Raw genomic sequence first — 18,558 nt, forward strand, 5'->3', positions numbered from 1 at the left:
GGAGAGCAGAGCCAGGACTCTGGAAAGATGGGGTCATTAGCATCCAGAGTGTCAGAGGTGGGAGAGGAATCCCAGCCAGCGCCCCAGGGGAAGGTGGCGCAGGATGCCCAGGGTGGGGACGCTCCGTTCTGTCTGCAACCCGGGAACCAAGCATGGGTGAAGGCACGAGCGGCAGGAAGCGCTGTGAGGTTTAAGGGGGGGGGGGGCCAGGGGCCTGTGTCCTGGCCACATTGCAAGAGCCCAAGCACCAAGTGGGAAGTGACAAAAAGGAACATGGAAAGTAGAAGCAGCACCTGGCATCCTCTGCCAAGACAACACACTCCGTACCGTCGTGGAGGACTGGCACCCCGTTTTAATTGGGGAACCTTGCAGGAGCCCCAACCACTGCCGCCGCGCTCCAAGCAGCCCCCGTGCCCCCGCCCAGCCCACCCCTTCAGGTCAGTACACAACAGCACAGGAGCGATTTCTGTCCTCTCTGGTCCCGGGAGGGCAGGGAGGCGTCCCTGCGGGGAAGCTCTGCCTCGGTTTCCCTTTGCACACCTGCAGAGAGCAGTGAGGGGTCCCAGAGGCTGTGGGTGGCTCGCTGTCGGCCTGGCTCATCCTCTTCAGCGATGTCATGAGGCTCGGGTTTGGGCAGGGAGGCCGGCCTCTGTGCCCTCGGCGACTGGCCGCTGCTGCCGGCGGGCTGGGAGGGCAGCGCACTCTGGCCTCTGCGCTGGCACTCCTCCAGGAACGCGAGCTCGTCCGCCACACCTGAAAGCAGAGGACGGGGCGGCCGTGAGCTCACGCTGCGCCACCCTCCGCCCCGACCTGTGGCCCCACCTTGGGGCCACCAGAGCTGCAGCCTTCGTGCTTCCGCCAGAGGAGAGGGAAGACGCCGCCCAACCTCAGAGAGGAGCCAACGGGCCACGCCGTGCCTCCACGCACAGGGCGCACAGGGGTGCGGCAGAGGGAGAGGGAGAAGCAGACACACGCAGGGCAGGGAGCCCGACACGACATGGGGCTCGACCTCAGGACCCCGAGATTACGACCTGAGCCAGAGGCAGATGCTTCACTGAGCCCCCGGGTGCCCCAGTCCTTTAAAAAAGTGGAAAACAGTTTTGCACATTAGTTAAATACCAGGAATAAAATCAGAAAACAAATTGTAATGGTCACTGAATGATTCCAAGTTTCACTGTCTGAAAGCTTTTGAGGAGCAGGCGAGCACCTGAGAGCAAGGAAGGACGACGATGTCAGGGTCGCCGTCTCTCCAACAATGGGCCTGGGGAGGTCCTCCCCTGTGCCTCATACCCACCCTGCCCCTTAGAGGGAGGACGGGGCATCTACCATCCAGGGGACAACTGCCACCGAACACCCTGAGTCCCGAGAAATAGAGAGGCCACCTCCATCCAGGGCAAACCCCGGGTGCCTCCCCAAGCACAGCACAGTCTCATCCCTTGTTCCCCGGATGCCTCCCCAAGCACAGCACAGTCTCATCCCTTGTTTCCCCCTTCCCACGCTGGGGAGCACGCTCCAGGACGGTCCTAAAGTGCAGGGTCAGGGCTGCACACGAGCACATGGGCCTCACGGTCACGCACTCACACCCAGGTGCCAGGCTGGGCGCCTCCCCCGCAGCCCACCAAGGTTATCCTGGAGCACACGAAGGCACTTCTCATGGACCCAACTTCTGAGCTGCCAGGACTAGCCCCCAAGCCCTGGCACCAATTGTGCCCACACCCGGGGCACTATAGCCATGCTGGTGAGAGATGGTGGGCTCTAGGGTGTCCCCACCCACACCAAGCACAGAAATCACTTGAGAAACATGAGGTCTTGGGGCAGCCCATGCCATGCAGCCTGTGTTTTAGAGGTTCTCCAAAGTCAGATTTGGGTTCCCCGGCGGGGGGGGGACCTGAAAACGCCCAACAGCTCTGGACACAGTGGTGCCACACAGGTGCACTCCGTGTCCTCTGGCACCTGGAACCCCCACCCCGCAGCCAGGCCTGGCCAAGGGCCTATATCCAGCTCTTGCTTGGGCACCACACACAGCCCACCTGCTGGACAAACCCGAAGGTTCTGGAGCAGCTTAAGCAAACTGTCATCCAAGTGGGGAGAGGGCACCTGGCGGCCCCGAGCACGTGGCCTGGACAGATGTTTCCGGTGAGGACCTCTAAGCCTCAGAGTTAATCCAGTCACCGAGGGGACACAGATGCTCTGGAGCACCCTGTGTCTGCCACGGGAGGGCAGTCAGTGGGGTATCCATGAGCAGGGCCAAGGTTAAGGCCAGAGAGCCCTCATGGGGAGCCCACCTCTCAGGGGTCTGTGGTTTGATGTCTGGTACGGTTTTTTTGGCAAATAAAACAAAATTATGACTTGCAAACACATGCAGTAGGAGCCGTGGAGCTGGTGTTAAGGAATCACCGCTGGACGGTGGCTTGACTTCAAAGCATCTGAGGGGGCAAGTGGCATAGGGTGGGCGCCCCAACTGTGGGCCACCCTCAGGGAGGGGCTGGTGGCCACGGGGTAACCCCTGGCCCCTGGATGTCACCCAAGGCACAGGCTCAGCTATGTCCAGCTTGGAAGGAGGTGGGAAACCTCTGCAGGCCAACTGCCCCCTCCTGGCCCTGACCCCATCCCATCACCCCTAATGCCCCATTGCCCACAGCCCACAGTGAAGTGCTGCGCACTGTCCGCCCCAGTTGGGGTCACTGACCTCTCTGTGCGAGCTTGGCTTCATAAGCGGCGAGCCCGGGGTTGGCGGAGAGGGCACCGGGAAGCATGAGGGGAGCCACCGCCTGCCCAGCTCACTTGCCTGCCCAGCTCACTTACCGCACCTCGGGAATGCTCAGATCCGAGTGGTTCAACCACGCGATGGAGACAAGAGTGGCATTTCTCCTGCCGCCCCCAGAAGCACCCCCAGAAGCACCCGCTGCCACCATGGGCCACCTCCCCATGAAGAGCAGGGAGCCTGTCTGGGTGCAGACCGCCGGCCTGGCTTCCCTCACTTACGGGGCAGGGGGGACACTAGCTCGTGGAGACAGGCCAGGCTCCCCCAGGGCAGGCCAGTCGTGCCCCTCAGTCCAGGGCCATTGTGCCCACCCCAGCCCAGGACAGGCGCTCACACCACACTCCAGGGCCACGTGATGCTCAGTGTTGGCGTTAAGCTCAAGAACATCCTGAGAACGTGTCCAACATGCAGCTTCCGGGGCAGGCATAGCACATGGACAGCTCCAGGTGGGTGAAGGCGCCGTGGGTCCAGGGTCTCTTGGGCTCTGACCACTCAGGGCGGACCCCGGGGACCCCGGGATGGTCCCAGGGATGAGGCCACCACCCTAGCTGCCCCGCCTGCCCGCCAGCTCCGCCAGAGGCCTGCACCTCTCTGCCCTGCCCTCTTGGGCACACCGGAGGGCCCCTGCAGCTCGGACCTTGCCCCACGATGCTCCTGCCCTGCAGCCCTGGACACAGCCCCTGCGTCCAGAACCACTGTGTGATCAGGGCATGCCCGGGCCACAGGGACCCTTTCGGAAACAGTGGTAGGATGTGCTGCTGACCCACGTGTCACAGTCTTCCTGACCCTTCCAGGGACACGGTGACCACTATGTGCCCCCAGGTCCCCACACACCGTGGGCTCCTGAAGTCCTTGGTCTGGAGCAGAGACGACGGAGTCACTGACCCCACAAAGTTCCCACAAAACTTTACAGGGGATCAGGTACCAGGAAAAATAATTTAGGGAAAGAGGATGGAGGAAGGAAACGAGAAGCAAAGACTCAATCATGGTCTCACCCAAAAGTCTTCACTGGGTACTTCCTGCAAGGACGCACTCAACCCATCACATGCAAGGAACGCCGCCGTGGGTATGGACAGGCATCTGCAACAGGAGGCCACCATCCCCCACCTGCTGGTGGGAGGACATTCCCCCCTCCTCCCCACCAAGGTTGAGTTAGGTTTGGTTAGAACCAAGGCTACGACGGACTTTGACCCAGGGCCAGGCCATCCCTCCTGGTGGAGGCTCTGGTCCTCCAAAGGTGGGAAGCCCGCACTTCCCAGGCTGAGCGCTGCAAACTCCCCAGTGTCCCTCAGTGCCCTGACCTGTGCCGCCTGCCTCCCACCCACCGCCCTCCTATCGCTAGGGCTGGAGCATGGGGAGGGGGAGCCAACAAGACACAGGAAGGAGAGGGACAGACGAATATCTGGAGGAATGTCCATGCCCAGGGTCAGATGGACCATCAGGACCCCAACTGTCCTGGCCTCGTGGTGACAAAATAGGGAGCTTCTGAGGGAGGAGTGGTCCTACAGGATTGGACCCAGCCTTACCTCACCCCAATTTTAAAGCAGCCTCATCTCCTCTCCCTACACACTATACCTAGACCCAGCACCTGCCATGGAAGTCAGTGCCCGGGTGGGAGCACACCTCCCCCCAACCCCTCTTCAGAGCGTCTGCTCCAGCAAGACTGACCAAAACCCAGACCAAAGCCCAGTGATGCTGAAGAGCCAGGTCGGGGGAGTTCCCACTGCCAGGCCAGGTCCTCAGGCAGCAGCCGCTGGGTCAGGTGGCCTGGGGAGGGGTCACTCACCGAAGCCATGATGACAAGCACGAATCCCCACGGTGCCCTGGCACAACCTACAACCCTCCGAGATAAAGCGGGTGATCACTGCATCCCTACCTCACCCCCTAAGCCAGTGTCATGCTTCCTGAAAGCCATGGCTTTGACTTCTTCCCACGCCGTTTCCCACACGCTCTGTACTAGCTCATTATTCGCTAAACTCTTCCTCTTCTGTGGCATTTACGACCACTGTTCAAACAACTTGAGCTGGTCGGTTTGTACTGAATGAAGGTAATAACAAATTAGTTGGAAAAAATAAGTCACATCTAGTTTCACATCCCATTTTGGTAGACGCTCTGCATGCCTTTTTTCTTGTGCATGAATTAACTGACCTTTATGTTGCTCCTGACAGTCCAAGCATCTTTTTTCATTTGGAAAACTAAATATACCAGAATCAGTCCTGCCCTTAGCACCAAGTTATAAAATTTGAAAACAAACACATGGGCTGCCAGTGTCCCAGGCCAAAGCACACTGAAATCATCGGGAAGCTATGAAAGGAATGTTCGGCAGCTGCTCCGTGTACACAGCCGTCCTGTCAAATGCCTCCGTTCTTTCCCCAAATGGAGTCCAGATACAGTGAGCGGCATGCTGGCTTGATAATATGCAAATGAAAACAAACTTCCATAGATAAAAACAGGATCACTTTTCCCAAATAAGTACAATCCAAGAGGCCCTGGTGCTGGCCGCTTTCTTGAGAGGGCAGCGTGTCAATCCCATACTTACTCAAATCATGAATACTGCCAACATAACGTGAGATTACACAAACATCCAAAAATGTACCTCTGGCCCATCGGGGGACTCCTTCAAAGCTCAGGGCCTGGGGACCAGCGTGGGACGCAGCTCCTGTTATTACAGCCTCAGAACACGGTGCCATGATGAGGTCAGGGCCGCCCACCTCGTGCCCTGCAAATCCATAGCACGGAGGACCATCGGCCAGTGGGCAACAGCCCCGAGGAGGGCAAAAAGAGGTGCGGGAAGGCCACAGGGAGCAGCACAGACTATGATGTGACCGGGACATGGTACCAAGTGGACCAGAGGCACAAGACAGATTCTACAAGGTCTCCTAAGCCAACGCAGCCTGAGCACCAGCCAACAGGTGGACACGTGACACAAAGACAATGTGCAGGCCACACCCAGGAGGCAGACAGGTGTGCTGGCTCATTAGGGGAAGCAAGGACTACTTGTCAAAGTAATGGGACCCCGATTCCATGAAGGGAAACCATCATGGGGATGCCCAGCCTTGGCTGGGAGGGGCTGCGGTGCCAGGAGCAGGGAGGTGCCCACAGGTCCGGGGCTAAGGCCAGGAGCATACACAGGAAGTTCCTGCTGGGGCCCTGGCACAGAAGATGAACAGTGCATGGGACCCCACGCCAGGGGCCACTACGAGGCAGCCTATGAGGGTGTGGAGGCCCCAGTGCCACGGGCTTCCCTCCAACTCTGAGCACGTATCAGAACTCCTGACCGTGTCCCCATATCCCCATGCCGGCATCCATGACCTGCCGGGCCGTGTGGCCACAGGGCCTGGCAAGCAGCAGAGGGTCCTCGACAGGCCCCTGCTGGGACCTCAGATGCTCGGCAGCAGTGTAGGCCTGATGATGTCGGTTACGGCACAGGGCAGCTTAGCATCCTCCTGAGGCCCACGCAGCTCCAGCTCTGGATCCCTCCACAAGCAGAAGCGCCCCCCGGGGCACGCACATGCGGGTCACGGAGGACTGGGCTGGAACCCACAGCCCCAGCAGCAAGCGTGCGTGTCACAGGTCCACCCGACAGGGCTGCAGGGGCCTAAACACGGGGTTGTCACGATTACCCTGTCACCACACCCTGTGGTGTCCGGGGGGTCATAGGACAATTGTGATGGACACTGAAGAATACAGGGGCATGCTAGGGCTTCTTCACTCTCTATCTGGGCTCATCTGGAGTCAAATCAGCCTCTTCCCTGGAGCCCACCCCCTCTCGAGGGGATCCTGTCTAAACCCCCGCTGCAGGAGGCTGCCAGGCCCCGTGTACACCCTGCCCAGGGCAGCAGAAGATGGAGATGATGTGCAGAAAGCAAGCAGTGTGGAAGGTGGAAGGCCAGCTGTGCCCAGCCGCCCTGAGGCCCCTGCAGTGACCCTGGTGGAGGTCTCGGGGCCACACTGCCCTAACTCTAGCTGCAGCAGGGACTCCAGAGGACGGGGTCCGTGTGGGCAAAGGGAAGGAACCTGCCACCTAAGCGGTGACTCATGTGGAAGGAGCTATAAACGCTACCCTCCCCACCAGGCTGGACCACTCTCTGGCCTGGCCTCATTAACCATGGGTCTGGAGCAGGCCTCCTGCCAAGACGAAGGCAGCGGACTTGATTAACAGTAACTAAAGTCTATCCTGGAAAGACACCTTATACAACACAATGAACATTCTATTTCCACAGGTTTGCATATTCATAAAATCTGGTTTTCCTGAAGACATGCAGTTCAAGCCACAAATTCCTAGTTTCTACTCAAAGTGACTCAGTGTTCTATGAAATACATCTGTTACATCTTTCAAAAGCCTATTTTAGATGAAGCATCTGTGCCACAGACTCCTGCAGTTGTTTTCATCACATCTCACACCATGAGTAGCCCCCAGGGGCTACCAAGCACTCCCACCCCCACCCAGCCCAATAGGAAAAGGCTCAAGTGGCACCAGTCCCCAGCAAAGTCTCCCTTCGCCAGGGAATCACTGCGGTGCCAGGGGCCCAAACTCGGCTCCTGTGTCCACACCACACCAGCCGTGAGTGAACATGACTCACTAGCAACATTCCCATGAGATTCTCTATAAAAGAAAATGTAAAGCAAAACTAAAGGACATACGAATTTTAAAAGTCGGTTACACAGAGGACCATGAATGCATGTTACAGGCATTGCACTGGGCCCTGCTGTGCACAGTATGGCACACTGGAGGCACTGAGGCACTTCTCTCAGGTCGAAGTCCACCCCAGGCCATGCCGCTCAGAAGGCTGAGCCTTTCAATTGCACTTCCAACCCTGGCATGGTCCATGGGCAGGCCCATCCCTGGTCTGCCCTGTCACGCTGTAACTGAGTTGAGAGCCAAGGTATTCCCTCTTAAAAAACCCATCCTTAATGGAGTTATTCACTATAGGGAGAATTATGATCTGTGATCTTAAAAAACAAAACAAAACAACAACCAAAAAAAATCCGAAGGCAAATTATTAAGAAATCACAACTCACAGTGGAGAAAGGACAGAAGACTTTCATGTGAGAAAATAAAAATGAGACTCCATAACTTCACTTGAAAATTCTAGATGGGTTAATATTTTAAACGTCTATAGAAGGTAAATATACAGGGACAGAAATAACTAAACCAGAAAAGGAAAAACCCCAGCAAAATAAAGTTCACAGAATCGACTAGGCAAAAACTTGCAGTTTCTGAAACTTCCTCCCAAACAGGTGCTTCATATTTTCCAGGCTGTTTTGAATGGAAATAAAAGCACAAAAGACTTAAAATCAGCAAAAATGAAGACTGTTTTATACATTGAACTCAGAAGTCATTTTAAAAACTCACATTTGTGAAAAAGGCTGTAAAGAAAAATTCAGACATGCTACTCACAAAGAGAATGGGAAGAAAAACGACTAAAATTAGGTATCTGGGGCAGCCCTGGTGGCGCAGCGGTTTAGCGCCGCCTGCAACCCAGGGCATGATCCTGGAGACCTGGGATCGAGTCCCGTGTCGGGTTCCCTGCATGGAGCCTGCTTCTCCCTCTGCCTGTGTCTCTGCCTCTGTGTGTGTGTGTGTGTGTGTGTGTGTGTGTGTGTCTATGAATGAATAAATAAAATCTTTAAAAAAAAAAAAACAAAAAACAAAAAACTAGGTATCTGGGGATACCTGGTTGGCTCCATAGAGGAGCATCTGCCTTTAGCTCAGGGTCTGATCCCGGGGTCCCGAGATGCAATCCCACATCAGCCTCACTGCAGGGAGCCTGCTTCTCCCTCTGCCTGTCTCTGCCTCTGTCTCTCATGAATTAATAAATAAAATCTTTTAAAAAATTAAGTGTTAATAAACAGGAAACTCTAAAAGCTACTATTTCTAGAAGGACTAAAAACAGGTAAACATTCACGGGGAAAAAAAGAAAGTCTCTCAGCTCAAGTGGACCACCCCTCCCTAGCCTCAATGGGATGGACATGCTCAATGCAACAACTCACTCAACTGACAAGGAGAAAAACAAATCAAACAGCGGAAAATTTTCAAGACCTCAGTAACTGGAAAACGTGCCAGGACCAGAGGACTTGACAGGCAAGGCACTGATTCTCGTGGGGACAGAAGAGCAGACTGCTTCTCAGTGAAACAAAGATCCAGGCCACACTGTCCTGCACACGCTGGACCCCGGGGACTTCAAGTCACAGAATCCTGCATCAGCAGCCAGCTTTCTCCTTCAACAGGATGGAACGGCAGCACATAACCCCACAAAGCCAACCACTAAAACCAGCCTACTGGGAACAAGACGAACCACCCCTGTCAGTATTCATAATTAAATAAGACAAAATGGGGGGACAGGGGCTAAGAGAAAACTAGTAGGGCTTTCTATCTATAAAAAATAGGTACCTTTAAAAAAAGAGTAAGCTAATGGACGCCTGGGGGGTTCAGTCGGTGAAGCATCTGATTCTTGGTTTCAGTCCAGGTCATGATCTCAGGGTGGTGGGGTTGAGCCCGTCATTTGGCTCGGTGCTGAGCATGGAGGCAACTTGAGATGGCCTCTCCCTCTGCCTTTCTCCCACCTCTAAAATAGAATAACCCAAGAGTACAGTGAAGCGACCAGATGAAAGGTAATATAAGAACTTACTTTCTCAAAGACAACAACCAATTAGGAAAGGATGGGGAGGAGCTGGCGTTGACTGCCTTTCACCTAAGACAGGTTGGAGGAGGAGCTGCCCTCCTCCACGACAACCAATACAGGGTACTCCTGGCATAAAATACCAGAAGAGAGAGGAATCCCATAATAGCCACACGTCTAACAGGAATGCGCAAGAGCGGAATACGGAAAGAAGCCTGGGGAAAGGGGGTCCCTGGGTGGCTCAGCGGTTTGGCGCCTGCCTTTGGTCCAGGGCGTGATCCTGGAGTCCCGGGATCAAGTCCCACATCGGGCTCCGTGCATGGAGCCTGCTTCTTCCTCTGCCCCTCTGTGTGTGTGTGTGTCTCTCGTGAATAATTAAAATCTTAAAAAAAAAAAAAAGAAAAGAAAAGAAACCTGGGGCAAAGTCCATGTAAACTAAAGGAGCAGAAATGTGTGAAAGCACAAGAAAACAACAGAAAACCGTGCTGTTAAACCGAGGCCAAAACAGAGACACCTTTCTGGGGAAGAACGAAGTGACTACACAGGCCGATGAACCACAGGCTCTGCAAGGAACCATCCCCTCAACGGAGCAAGCCAAGGACGAAGCAAGCACAACGGGAACCTCCAGAACCCCCCCACCTTGAAGAGCACACCTTATACTCCAACCAATTAACTGAAGAAATGCACATTTCAGAAATCATTAACAGTCTTTATAGGTTATGTGAGGAAGCCATTGACGACGGAAAAGTGGTCTGTGTAAAGTGATGCCATTTTTCATGCACACATTTCAACCCAAATATTCAACTTCTAGAAACCAAATTTAGTGTTACTCCTCCTACTGGAACAGTTTGGGTTAAGAACCGCAAACCTTATGGGGAGAAAATACAGCAACATTCTGCTGGGGTTCACAAGACAATCAGGCCAAGACCACAAGGGGCTCAAGAGGCACACCAGCACATACCACGCGTAGGCTCAGCTGTCCAACCCCTGCTTGACAGAGGACCATGGGAACGTTTCCTCACGCCTTCCCAATGCCCTAAAACACATGATTGCAGCTCAACAGACTTTGCATGGACCCTTCAAGTGGTCCAAGGGACACGGATGAGAGAGACAAGGAGAGATGGTGGACAGGACACACTGAGCCCACTGCTCATTCTCTTCCAGCTTTGGATTTAATGTTATCAGTGCCCTGGCAACCTATCAAGCAACCCCTAAGTCTCAGATAAGAGGTCATCTGCTCAGGCTTGGGGTTGATGAGCAGCCACGTTCCTAACCTAGGGGCGGGCACAGTGGCTCGGCAGCCTGTCTTCACGAGGCCCTCAGCATGTCCTCCCTGCCACTTCAATGCCAAAGAGGGTCAAGTATGCCACGGAGGCAGTTGGAGAAGATGTTGACTGAACATCTTTGTTCTGGTGGTTCCAATTTCTCTAGTATCTTTGTTAACATGTGTAAGTATATGGTGCACATAACATTGTATACTCATAACATTCAGGATGGAACCGATTGATACTGGAAAATACTAGTACTTAGTACCTTCTTCAGGGAAATTCACCTCTGAATGATAGGCTGTAAAGTCACTAGATGCTCCCTTCGGCAGCACACAGACTAACACTGGAATGACACAGAGAAGATTAACATGGCCCCTGCTCAAGTAGGACACGCAGATTCGTAAAGTGCTCCGTAGTTCAATGAACCCAAGGGAAAGGAAGGAAAAATAAGACAAAAACAGAAAAAGACGAACTATAAGAGACTCTTAACTCTAGGAAACTGAGGGTTTGGGGGGGGGGGCGGGCAGGGGGCAGTAACTGGGTGATGCGATGAGCACTGGGTATTATATGCAACTGAAGAATCACTCAACTCTACCCCTGAAACTAATACTATATGTAACTACCTTGAATTCAAATAACTAAAAATGGGGGGGGGGGGGGGGGAAGAGGTGCATGGGTGGTTCAGTTGACTGCTTTCAGCTCAGGTCCTGATCTCCTGGTCCTGGGATCGAGTCCAGTATCCGGCTCCCTGCTTAGCAGGGGGTTGGGGGGGGCGGCTGCTTTTCCCTCTCCCTCTGTGCTCACTTCTCACTCTCAAATTTTAAAAAAATAAAAATGATTTAAAAAAAAAAACTGTTTAGGAAAGAAACACAACTATGACTTAGCACATATGTTGAGAATTCTGTACATACAGGAATATTGGTGTACTAATACTCAAAACCATCATTAACCCTATTATTATGAAAAACAAAATGGGGAAAATCCCTGAGAAGCCTCACACAGGCTTTAGACTCCCCCAAGTACTATGTCACCAAGTGCTTGTCTGGGGACGGCAGGAGGACAGTGCCAGGAGCCATCTGCTTAGGCTGTCATTTCCGCCAACATGTCCGGCAGCCTCCATTAAAGACAGAAATCTAACCAATATCCTATGATCCACCCAGCGCTGCCGAAGCAGCTGGTGCACTCAGTTGTGTCTATGGGCAGGAGGTGGGGGGGGGGGGGGGTGAGGGAGACAAGGGTGCAGAGCAGAGGGTCATGCCAAGTAAGGGTTAGCAAGTAAGGTGGTCTTCCCAAAGCAGGAGAAAGGAACCAATCAGACTCTGCAACATCACTCCAGCTCAAAGGGCCTTTGGCAAGGCTCCCTGCCACCTGCTAGGAAAGGCCTGTGTTCTCCATGTTCTATCTTTGTGTGGAGTGCTTTCAGTATCAGGATGCAGACTCCAGCAGTCAGCCAAAGAGGAGGGTGGGGTGGTGAGATGGAGCATGACGGCAAGACCCACTCTCCTGACACACATCAAGCCCGTCTGTAATAAACTGCAGTTTACTAGATAAGGAAACTCAACGTTTACTATTCAGGGGTCCACACGGCAAAGAAATATCATAAACCAAGATGCACCCCAAGCCCTACCAAACCAGACCTGGTCATTCCTTGACATGAAGGACCAAGGGACGATGCTCCCCAGGTCAAAAAGGAGGAACGGAGAGGGACAGCAACCCCACCTCAGGCTCAGGAAGCAGTGCCCCCAAGGGCCGCGATTCTCGTTGCAGTTGCACTGTGTTCCAACAGCAGGAAAGGATCAAGAGTGCAGTCGGGGTTCCCCAATAAATGAGTCACCCACCCAGGTAGTCTGAGATTGCCTAACACAAGGGCAAGAAGACAGTATGTGCCACCCAAGGGCGAAGAGCGAGCTGATGGGCCTCTTGGTAGACATCCGCTTCTCCCTAACAAGCAAAACTCCGAAGTCCCAGCTAGTTCTGGTCTCTGGAAATCAGTGATCACTGTGACTTCCAGATTTGATTATACTGTTAAAAACTGTTAAAAAAAAAAAAAAAAGAACTTGTAATTTTCCCTCCCCTGACCCTCTCAAAACTCAAGATGTAGTAACTGAGCCAAAAGAAAAGTATCTGGCCTATAGCAGCCCCAACTGTTAGTCATACTAGAGAGCCAAGGTCTACATCTAATTAATGAAACTCACAACTCAACTCACCACTGATGAAGCAAGAACAGAAAGTCATCCACATGACCAGACTGGGAAAAGGATCGAAAACCAAAGTGAAGCATTATTACATTGAATATAAGGACACAGGAAATGCTGGAGAATAATTTAAGCCAGTGTTTCTTTAAGGACCTGCATCATTTAATCACCCAATGTGCAAGTACTGACCACCTCAAAAACACCTAAGATGTAACAGAATCGGATATCTGCATTTTTTTTAATATAAGCCATTGAGATCATATATAGGTCAACCCCTCTTGACCACACAGTATCAAGTGTTCAAATTTACTAAGCTATTTTGTGCTTGAATACCTCCAGAGATGGTAACAACTACCTCCACCCTGTTACTGAGCGTGCGGATGGCTAACTTTTGTCACTACTGAGAAGCAACAGCAGAGACAATAAAACCAATTATAAATTACTGGATTCTCTTAAAATAAAAGCATATTCAGTAACTTAAGTAATGCTTCAAAGAAAAACAAGAATAGCAGTCCCTGAAGAAGGCAGTGATAGCTAGTAGGTAGGTCATCAAGGAGCAATTTTAAATGTTTAGAAGATAATAAACAGAAATGACAATTGATTGGAAACATGCTATCCGCCCCCCCAAGCTTTGCCATTCTGTATGGAACAGACTTCAACAGACTAGGTACACAAATTCTAAGAGTAACTTTAGTAAAATGTAAAGCTAACTCTATAGAGTTAGAGCCTGGGTGGCTCAGTGGTTGGGTGTCTGCCTTTGGCTCTGGGTGTGATCTCAATGGTCCTAGGATTGGATCCAACATTGGGCTCCCCACAGGAAGCCTTCTTCTCCCTCTGCGGGTCTCTCATGAGTCAATAAATAAAATCTTAAAAAAAAAAAAAAAGCTAACTCTACAAACTTCCACAATCTATCCTTGAAAGAACTTCACAAAAAAGAAAAAGAAAGAAAGAGAGAGGAAGGGAGGGAGGGAGGGAGGGACACACAAATCACCATTCATGTAACACTGCATATAAAGTTACTGGATTTTCCAAACTCACATCTGGGTCCTCTGGAGCTGTAAAGGGCAGGAACAGGAGGCAAAATCCATCTGAACTCAATCAAACCAACAGAGGAATACGGTGCGGGGGTAATACAGCAGCCTTGACATCCCCTCAAGACTTTGCTTTGGAGAATTAAAACCAAAGATGTCCCATCTTCAAAGACTCTAAGGATTCCTGTCCCCCAAAACATGAAGCACACACAAAACAGGACATAGATCATGTGAAACAGACTGTGCACACTGGATGCAGGCCCTTCAAGGCAGGCACTCGCCCTCCTGTTTACAGAGGCATCCAAGACTCCAGAAACACAAAGAAATGCAGAGACCAGCATGTGACCAAAACCAGCAAAATGTGCATCACAAGCTCTTCTTGAGCATCATTCCTTATGAGAGTGATGTTGCTGATTGATGCCGGGAAGATGCCTCGTGGCTCCAGGCTCAGGGGTCAGTGACTACCTTAAATACCTCAGCAACAGCCAAGTTCTTCACCCTATCCACAAATTTATAATGAACACTCCCAGCAACAACACAAGTACAAAACAAAGGTGATGTTCTCAAATGCCAATGAACATTTGACTGGGATGCTCCTCACAAAGAAATTTCAGCAGAAAGCCCCTTTGGAAGCCAGGAACCTCGTGTCTGTACCATTCATAGTGAGGGAAGAGGTGCACCCAACAGTCTCCAGTACCACCCCACCCCCCCCCCCCAAGAGGCTAACAATGGCAAACCACAGTCCCAGTGTAATGCCTCCCAGGAAGCTCTACTGGAGGATTAGACAAGACTTCTCATCAAGCACCTGGTGTCCCTACGGGACCATCAACCTGCTCCACCCCACAACCCTTTAATGACAACTATAAAATTCCACATCTGTTTAGTTCCAAATACTTACTGCAGTTTCTCAATGACAGAGAGACCATCTATTCTAACAGCATAAACAGAAATAAGCTTTCAAATATCAGAATTTCAGTTTGTAAACTTCCATTTTACAGGAGCCCTTTCTGTGTGACATACCTCCATGTCTCTCTTATCTAGAGGCGGAGAGCTAGGACAGCTATACCTTTCATGGCTTCCCTTAGTACAACTGTCTTCAAGAACTTATACTTAATTCTGTAGTGCTTTCTTTAAAATAAATTTCTAGGAATCTTCTAAATTATTATTTGTTGTCAACAAAAATACATTTGATTCTGTAAAGACTGTATGGTATTTGGGCAATTTCCATATGCCTTCCGATCGGGCCCGCTGAGAGAAATATGTCTGTCGTGAAGGAACCACCCTTGCTCCTGTCCTTCTGGCAGGACCATACTGCTTACCCAAAACAAAGCTAAGTACGGTTGTTCAAATGCAACTCAAGTCCAGTTTAACATTCCTCTAGCTGGAATTCTAGTTGTCAATGGTTGGCTATGACAGATTTTACACGTTGAAAAACAAAGAAGACCTTTATTTTTGTTCACATCTATGTCACCCCATTACTTTGCCACATGTATCACATTTTTAAATGAGCCAGCATCAAACTTACCCTAGAAAACTAGAAACTACTTGGAAGGAATGAAAAAGTTATATAGCTATTTCTTCCTTCCCCATAAAAATGTTACCATAGGAGAAGCTTCAATAAATTGCTAATCATTATATAACATAAATAGAAAAATCTTCATAAACCCTCCAAATATACTGAGGAAAAGAAATACATATAACTTTGTATTGGCATCCACACCTCGAGGAACAGAAGGAACAGTAATGAAGTGACACTGGAAGCCCAGGCACAAAATCATACACAGACACAAGAAGGCTACAGGCCCCACTCAGAAAAGAATGCACCAAACACATTCGCATTTATTTTTTTTTTAAGCAAATGACAAAGACCCAGTTTACCAGCTTTACTTTTTTTTTAAACCTAAGCTTAACATTACATATTTAAACAATTGTCAAATCTTACTAAGTTGCCAGCGTTCATGCACAACTAGAAAAACATCCTCAATTTATATTAAACGAGAAATGTATTACCATTAATGCATTAATATCTCTCACTACTAAATACTGAAAAAATTTGAAATTATTTTTGTGGAAGATTCATCCTGGCAATGTTAATTTCACAGCAGGCTGACTCTACTTGGCTCACATTTCAAACACAATGGAAAAGCAGGTCCGTGCTGGTGTTAGTGTACGAAAGAGTCACGGCCACCTTGGATTATGTTTAATAAAAAAGCAAAGTGCATACAGAGATTTACAACAATTTTTAAAGACAAAAAAAAAAAAAACAAAAACAAAAACAAAACAAAACAAAAAAACCCCCCAAACAATGGTCCTATTATGTGGTCCCAACAATAAACTCAAAAGTCTATGACAAATAGGGCTCCGATGAGCTGTGTATAAATACTTTAGATTAGGTACAGTTATACTGAAAGTTGAGTTCGTTTGAAATCTTCAAAAAAAAGCGTTCCTGTCAGTCCTCAATGGTGCCCGTTACAGCTAACATTTCTGCTACACGCGTGCGTTGTTACTTGTTATCCAAGCGTAGCAGCTGCTCCTTACCATTTATCGTTAAGGACTTTAACTGGCCGTTCTCTTCAACTTCTACTCTTTCTTCACCATTCTCCACAATTCTGAAAGATAAATTGCATTTCAAACTGTTTTTAAAGTCAGTACACACAAACTTAAACTGTTTTAAAAAAGCATAATTCCCAGTGACATAGATCAAATCACAAATTTTGAGGGTTAAAATACACAGCTAAAAGCAACCTGATAAGACTTCTTTCTTAAAATACATTTATTCTAACAGATAAAAGCTCTGTCTCAGATACTACACAACTGAACACTACATACGTGCACATGTACCAATAATGAAAACAGTAAATGTTTACTGGTTTTTATCATTCTAAGCAGTGCTAAACCAAAATTACTACGTATTACTATGTTACTGTGTATTTTAAATGTGGCTCTAAATAAAGACTACTTCTCATATGTAACATTAAGCAGTTTAAAAGGGAAAGCTCTAATTCGGACACTGAAAGTAAAAGATCCCACCGGTGCTAGATTTAACATACAACCTGTACTTCGTACTCGGGGGCGGGAGGGGTTGGCAAAGGAAACATGGCACCATGAAACTTCTACCTACTTATTTAAAAAGTGTATCTAAAAAAAAAAAAAAAGTGTATCTAGATAACCACTGTACCTCTTTGTAGTGATTTTTCTGCCATTAACCATTTTAGTAGAAGTGGATATAGATTTGAAGTTGCCCATCCCACTACCACCAAATGTCGTGGAAGAGAACGAAGTGAGGCCCCCGTGACCTGGCGATGCGAAGGAAGTAAATCCTGTGGGAAGACAGGAAGATTAGAGACCAATATGTCCATTACTAATATAACACAAGTATGAGTAACAGGAAAACCACAGGGCAACAGAGCAAACCAAGGAGAGCCCAGCCGAAGCAGAGCGGCCACAGAACCATGAGGAGGAGGGAGTAGGGCAGGTGCTCCTCTGGATGTTGGATAACAGGATAACCCCCCACCCCCCAGGCATTCCTGGGTTCTATTTCCTCTCCTGTCTCCCTTACCCAGCACTGTCCTGAGCCCACTGGCATCTCACCCTAGTTACAGGCAACCAACTCGGCACTACGCACCACAGAGGAGTAGGATGGCAATATGTGTTATGTTGCAGGACAGAGTAGCTTCGCCAGCACAGAATGCCAACCCAACCTGCTTACCTTCTCCTTGCAATGGGACCATGTAAGGGGTCAAACTCTGAATTATTAAAAACCTCAAGTAATTTTAGAAAGAATATTGCCAACCATTACTGAAAAGGTACAGATCTACATAATTCATTTGTGGACAACATTCTCATTTATGGCAATCACACTACGATGCTAAAATCCCTGATTTCCACAAGTTACACTAAAGCTAACCAACATACTGAGACTGTTTTACTTACTTCAAGAGCTTACTACTTGTCCCACTTTGAAAATATTCACATAAGAACAAATCCCCGGGGCAGCCCCAGTGGCACAGCAGTTTAGCGCCACCTGCAGCCTGGGGTGTGATCCTGGGGACCCGGGATTGAGTCCCACGTCAGGCTCCGAGTGGAGCCTGCTTCTCCCTCTGCTGTGTCTCTGTCTCTCTCTGTGGGTCTCTCATGAATGAATGAATGAATGAATGAATGAATAAATAAATAAATAAATAAATAAAATCTTTAAAAAAAAATCCCCATACTCCCTTCAACAAGGCTCCTGGAAGGTCTGCACCCACACATACCTCATGACCCATCAGCCACACATTTCTTAAATGATGTACTATGTTGTTATTTTAAACCAGCTTTCTTGGACTCCCCCTTAAGCCTGAGCCAAGTCCACCTTCAGCATACCACAGATGTTCCCTAACAAAAGGGTCTGCTGTAAAGGCCACCTACAGTAGCCCTCCCTACTCAAGTCCAATCAAACCAACCATTTACATCCATGGTGCTAACACAGCACTTGAAGGGGAAGAAAACTGTGAACTTTGTGTTGCAGGGCAGCCTTCCTTAACAAGCACTGCCAATTCCTACCATGTAGCACTTGAAATTAAAATCAGAGCATCAGAAAAAACAAGAGCTCCTCTTGAGAGGAACTATACGAAATGCAAAGAAATGATCCTTAATCTTCAGGTAAAATATATAATTATACCATGCCACATGTATGTT

The 18,558-nt window shown here is 49.7% G+C and overlaps 1 protein-coding gene and 1 non-coding gene across 6 annotated transcripts in view; one reads left to right on the forward strand and one right to left on the reverse strand.

Annotated features, from left to right (window-relative positions):
• DNAJB6 (DnaJ heat shock protein family (Hsp40) member B6) overlaps positions 1-18,558 on the reverse strand; it is a 72,266-nt gene that overhangs the window by 6,232 nt on the left and 47,476 nt on the right. For all 5 annotated transcript variants that reach the window (XM_077849506.1, XM_077849502.1, XM_077849503.1 and 2 more), the window contains 3 exons: positions 17,060-17,201; positions 16,420-16,490; positions 541-753 (listed from right to left, as the gene is read on the reverse strand). In XM_077849506.1, the coding sequence (XP_077705632.1) occupies positions 541-753; positions 16,420-16,490; positions 17,060-17,201 (426 nt within the window). The remainder of the gene's footprint in view (positions 1-540; positions 754-16,419; positions 16,491-17,059; positions 17,202-18,558) is intronic.
• On the forward strand, positions 10,969-11,075 carry LOC144285171 (U6 spliceosomal RNA). The gene has a single exon (XR_013353555.1). It is a non-coding gene; the product is annotated as a U6 spliceosomal RNA (small nuclear RNA).

Source organism: Canis aureus, chromosome 15, assembly GCF_053574225.1.
Source record: "Canis aureus isolate CA01 chromosome 15, VMU_Caureus_v.1.0, whole genome shotgun sequence".
NCBI classification, from domain to species: domain Eukaryota; kingdom Metazoa; phylum Chordata; class Mammalia; order Carnivora; family Canidae; genus Canis; species Canis aureus.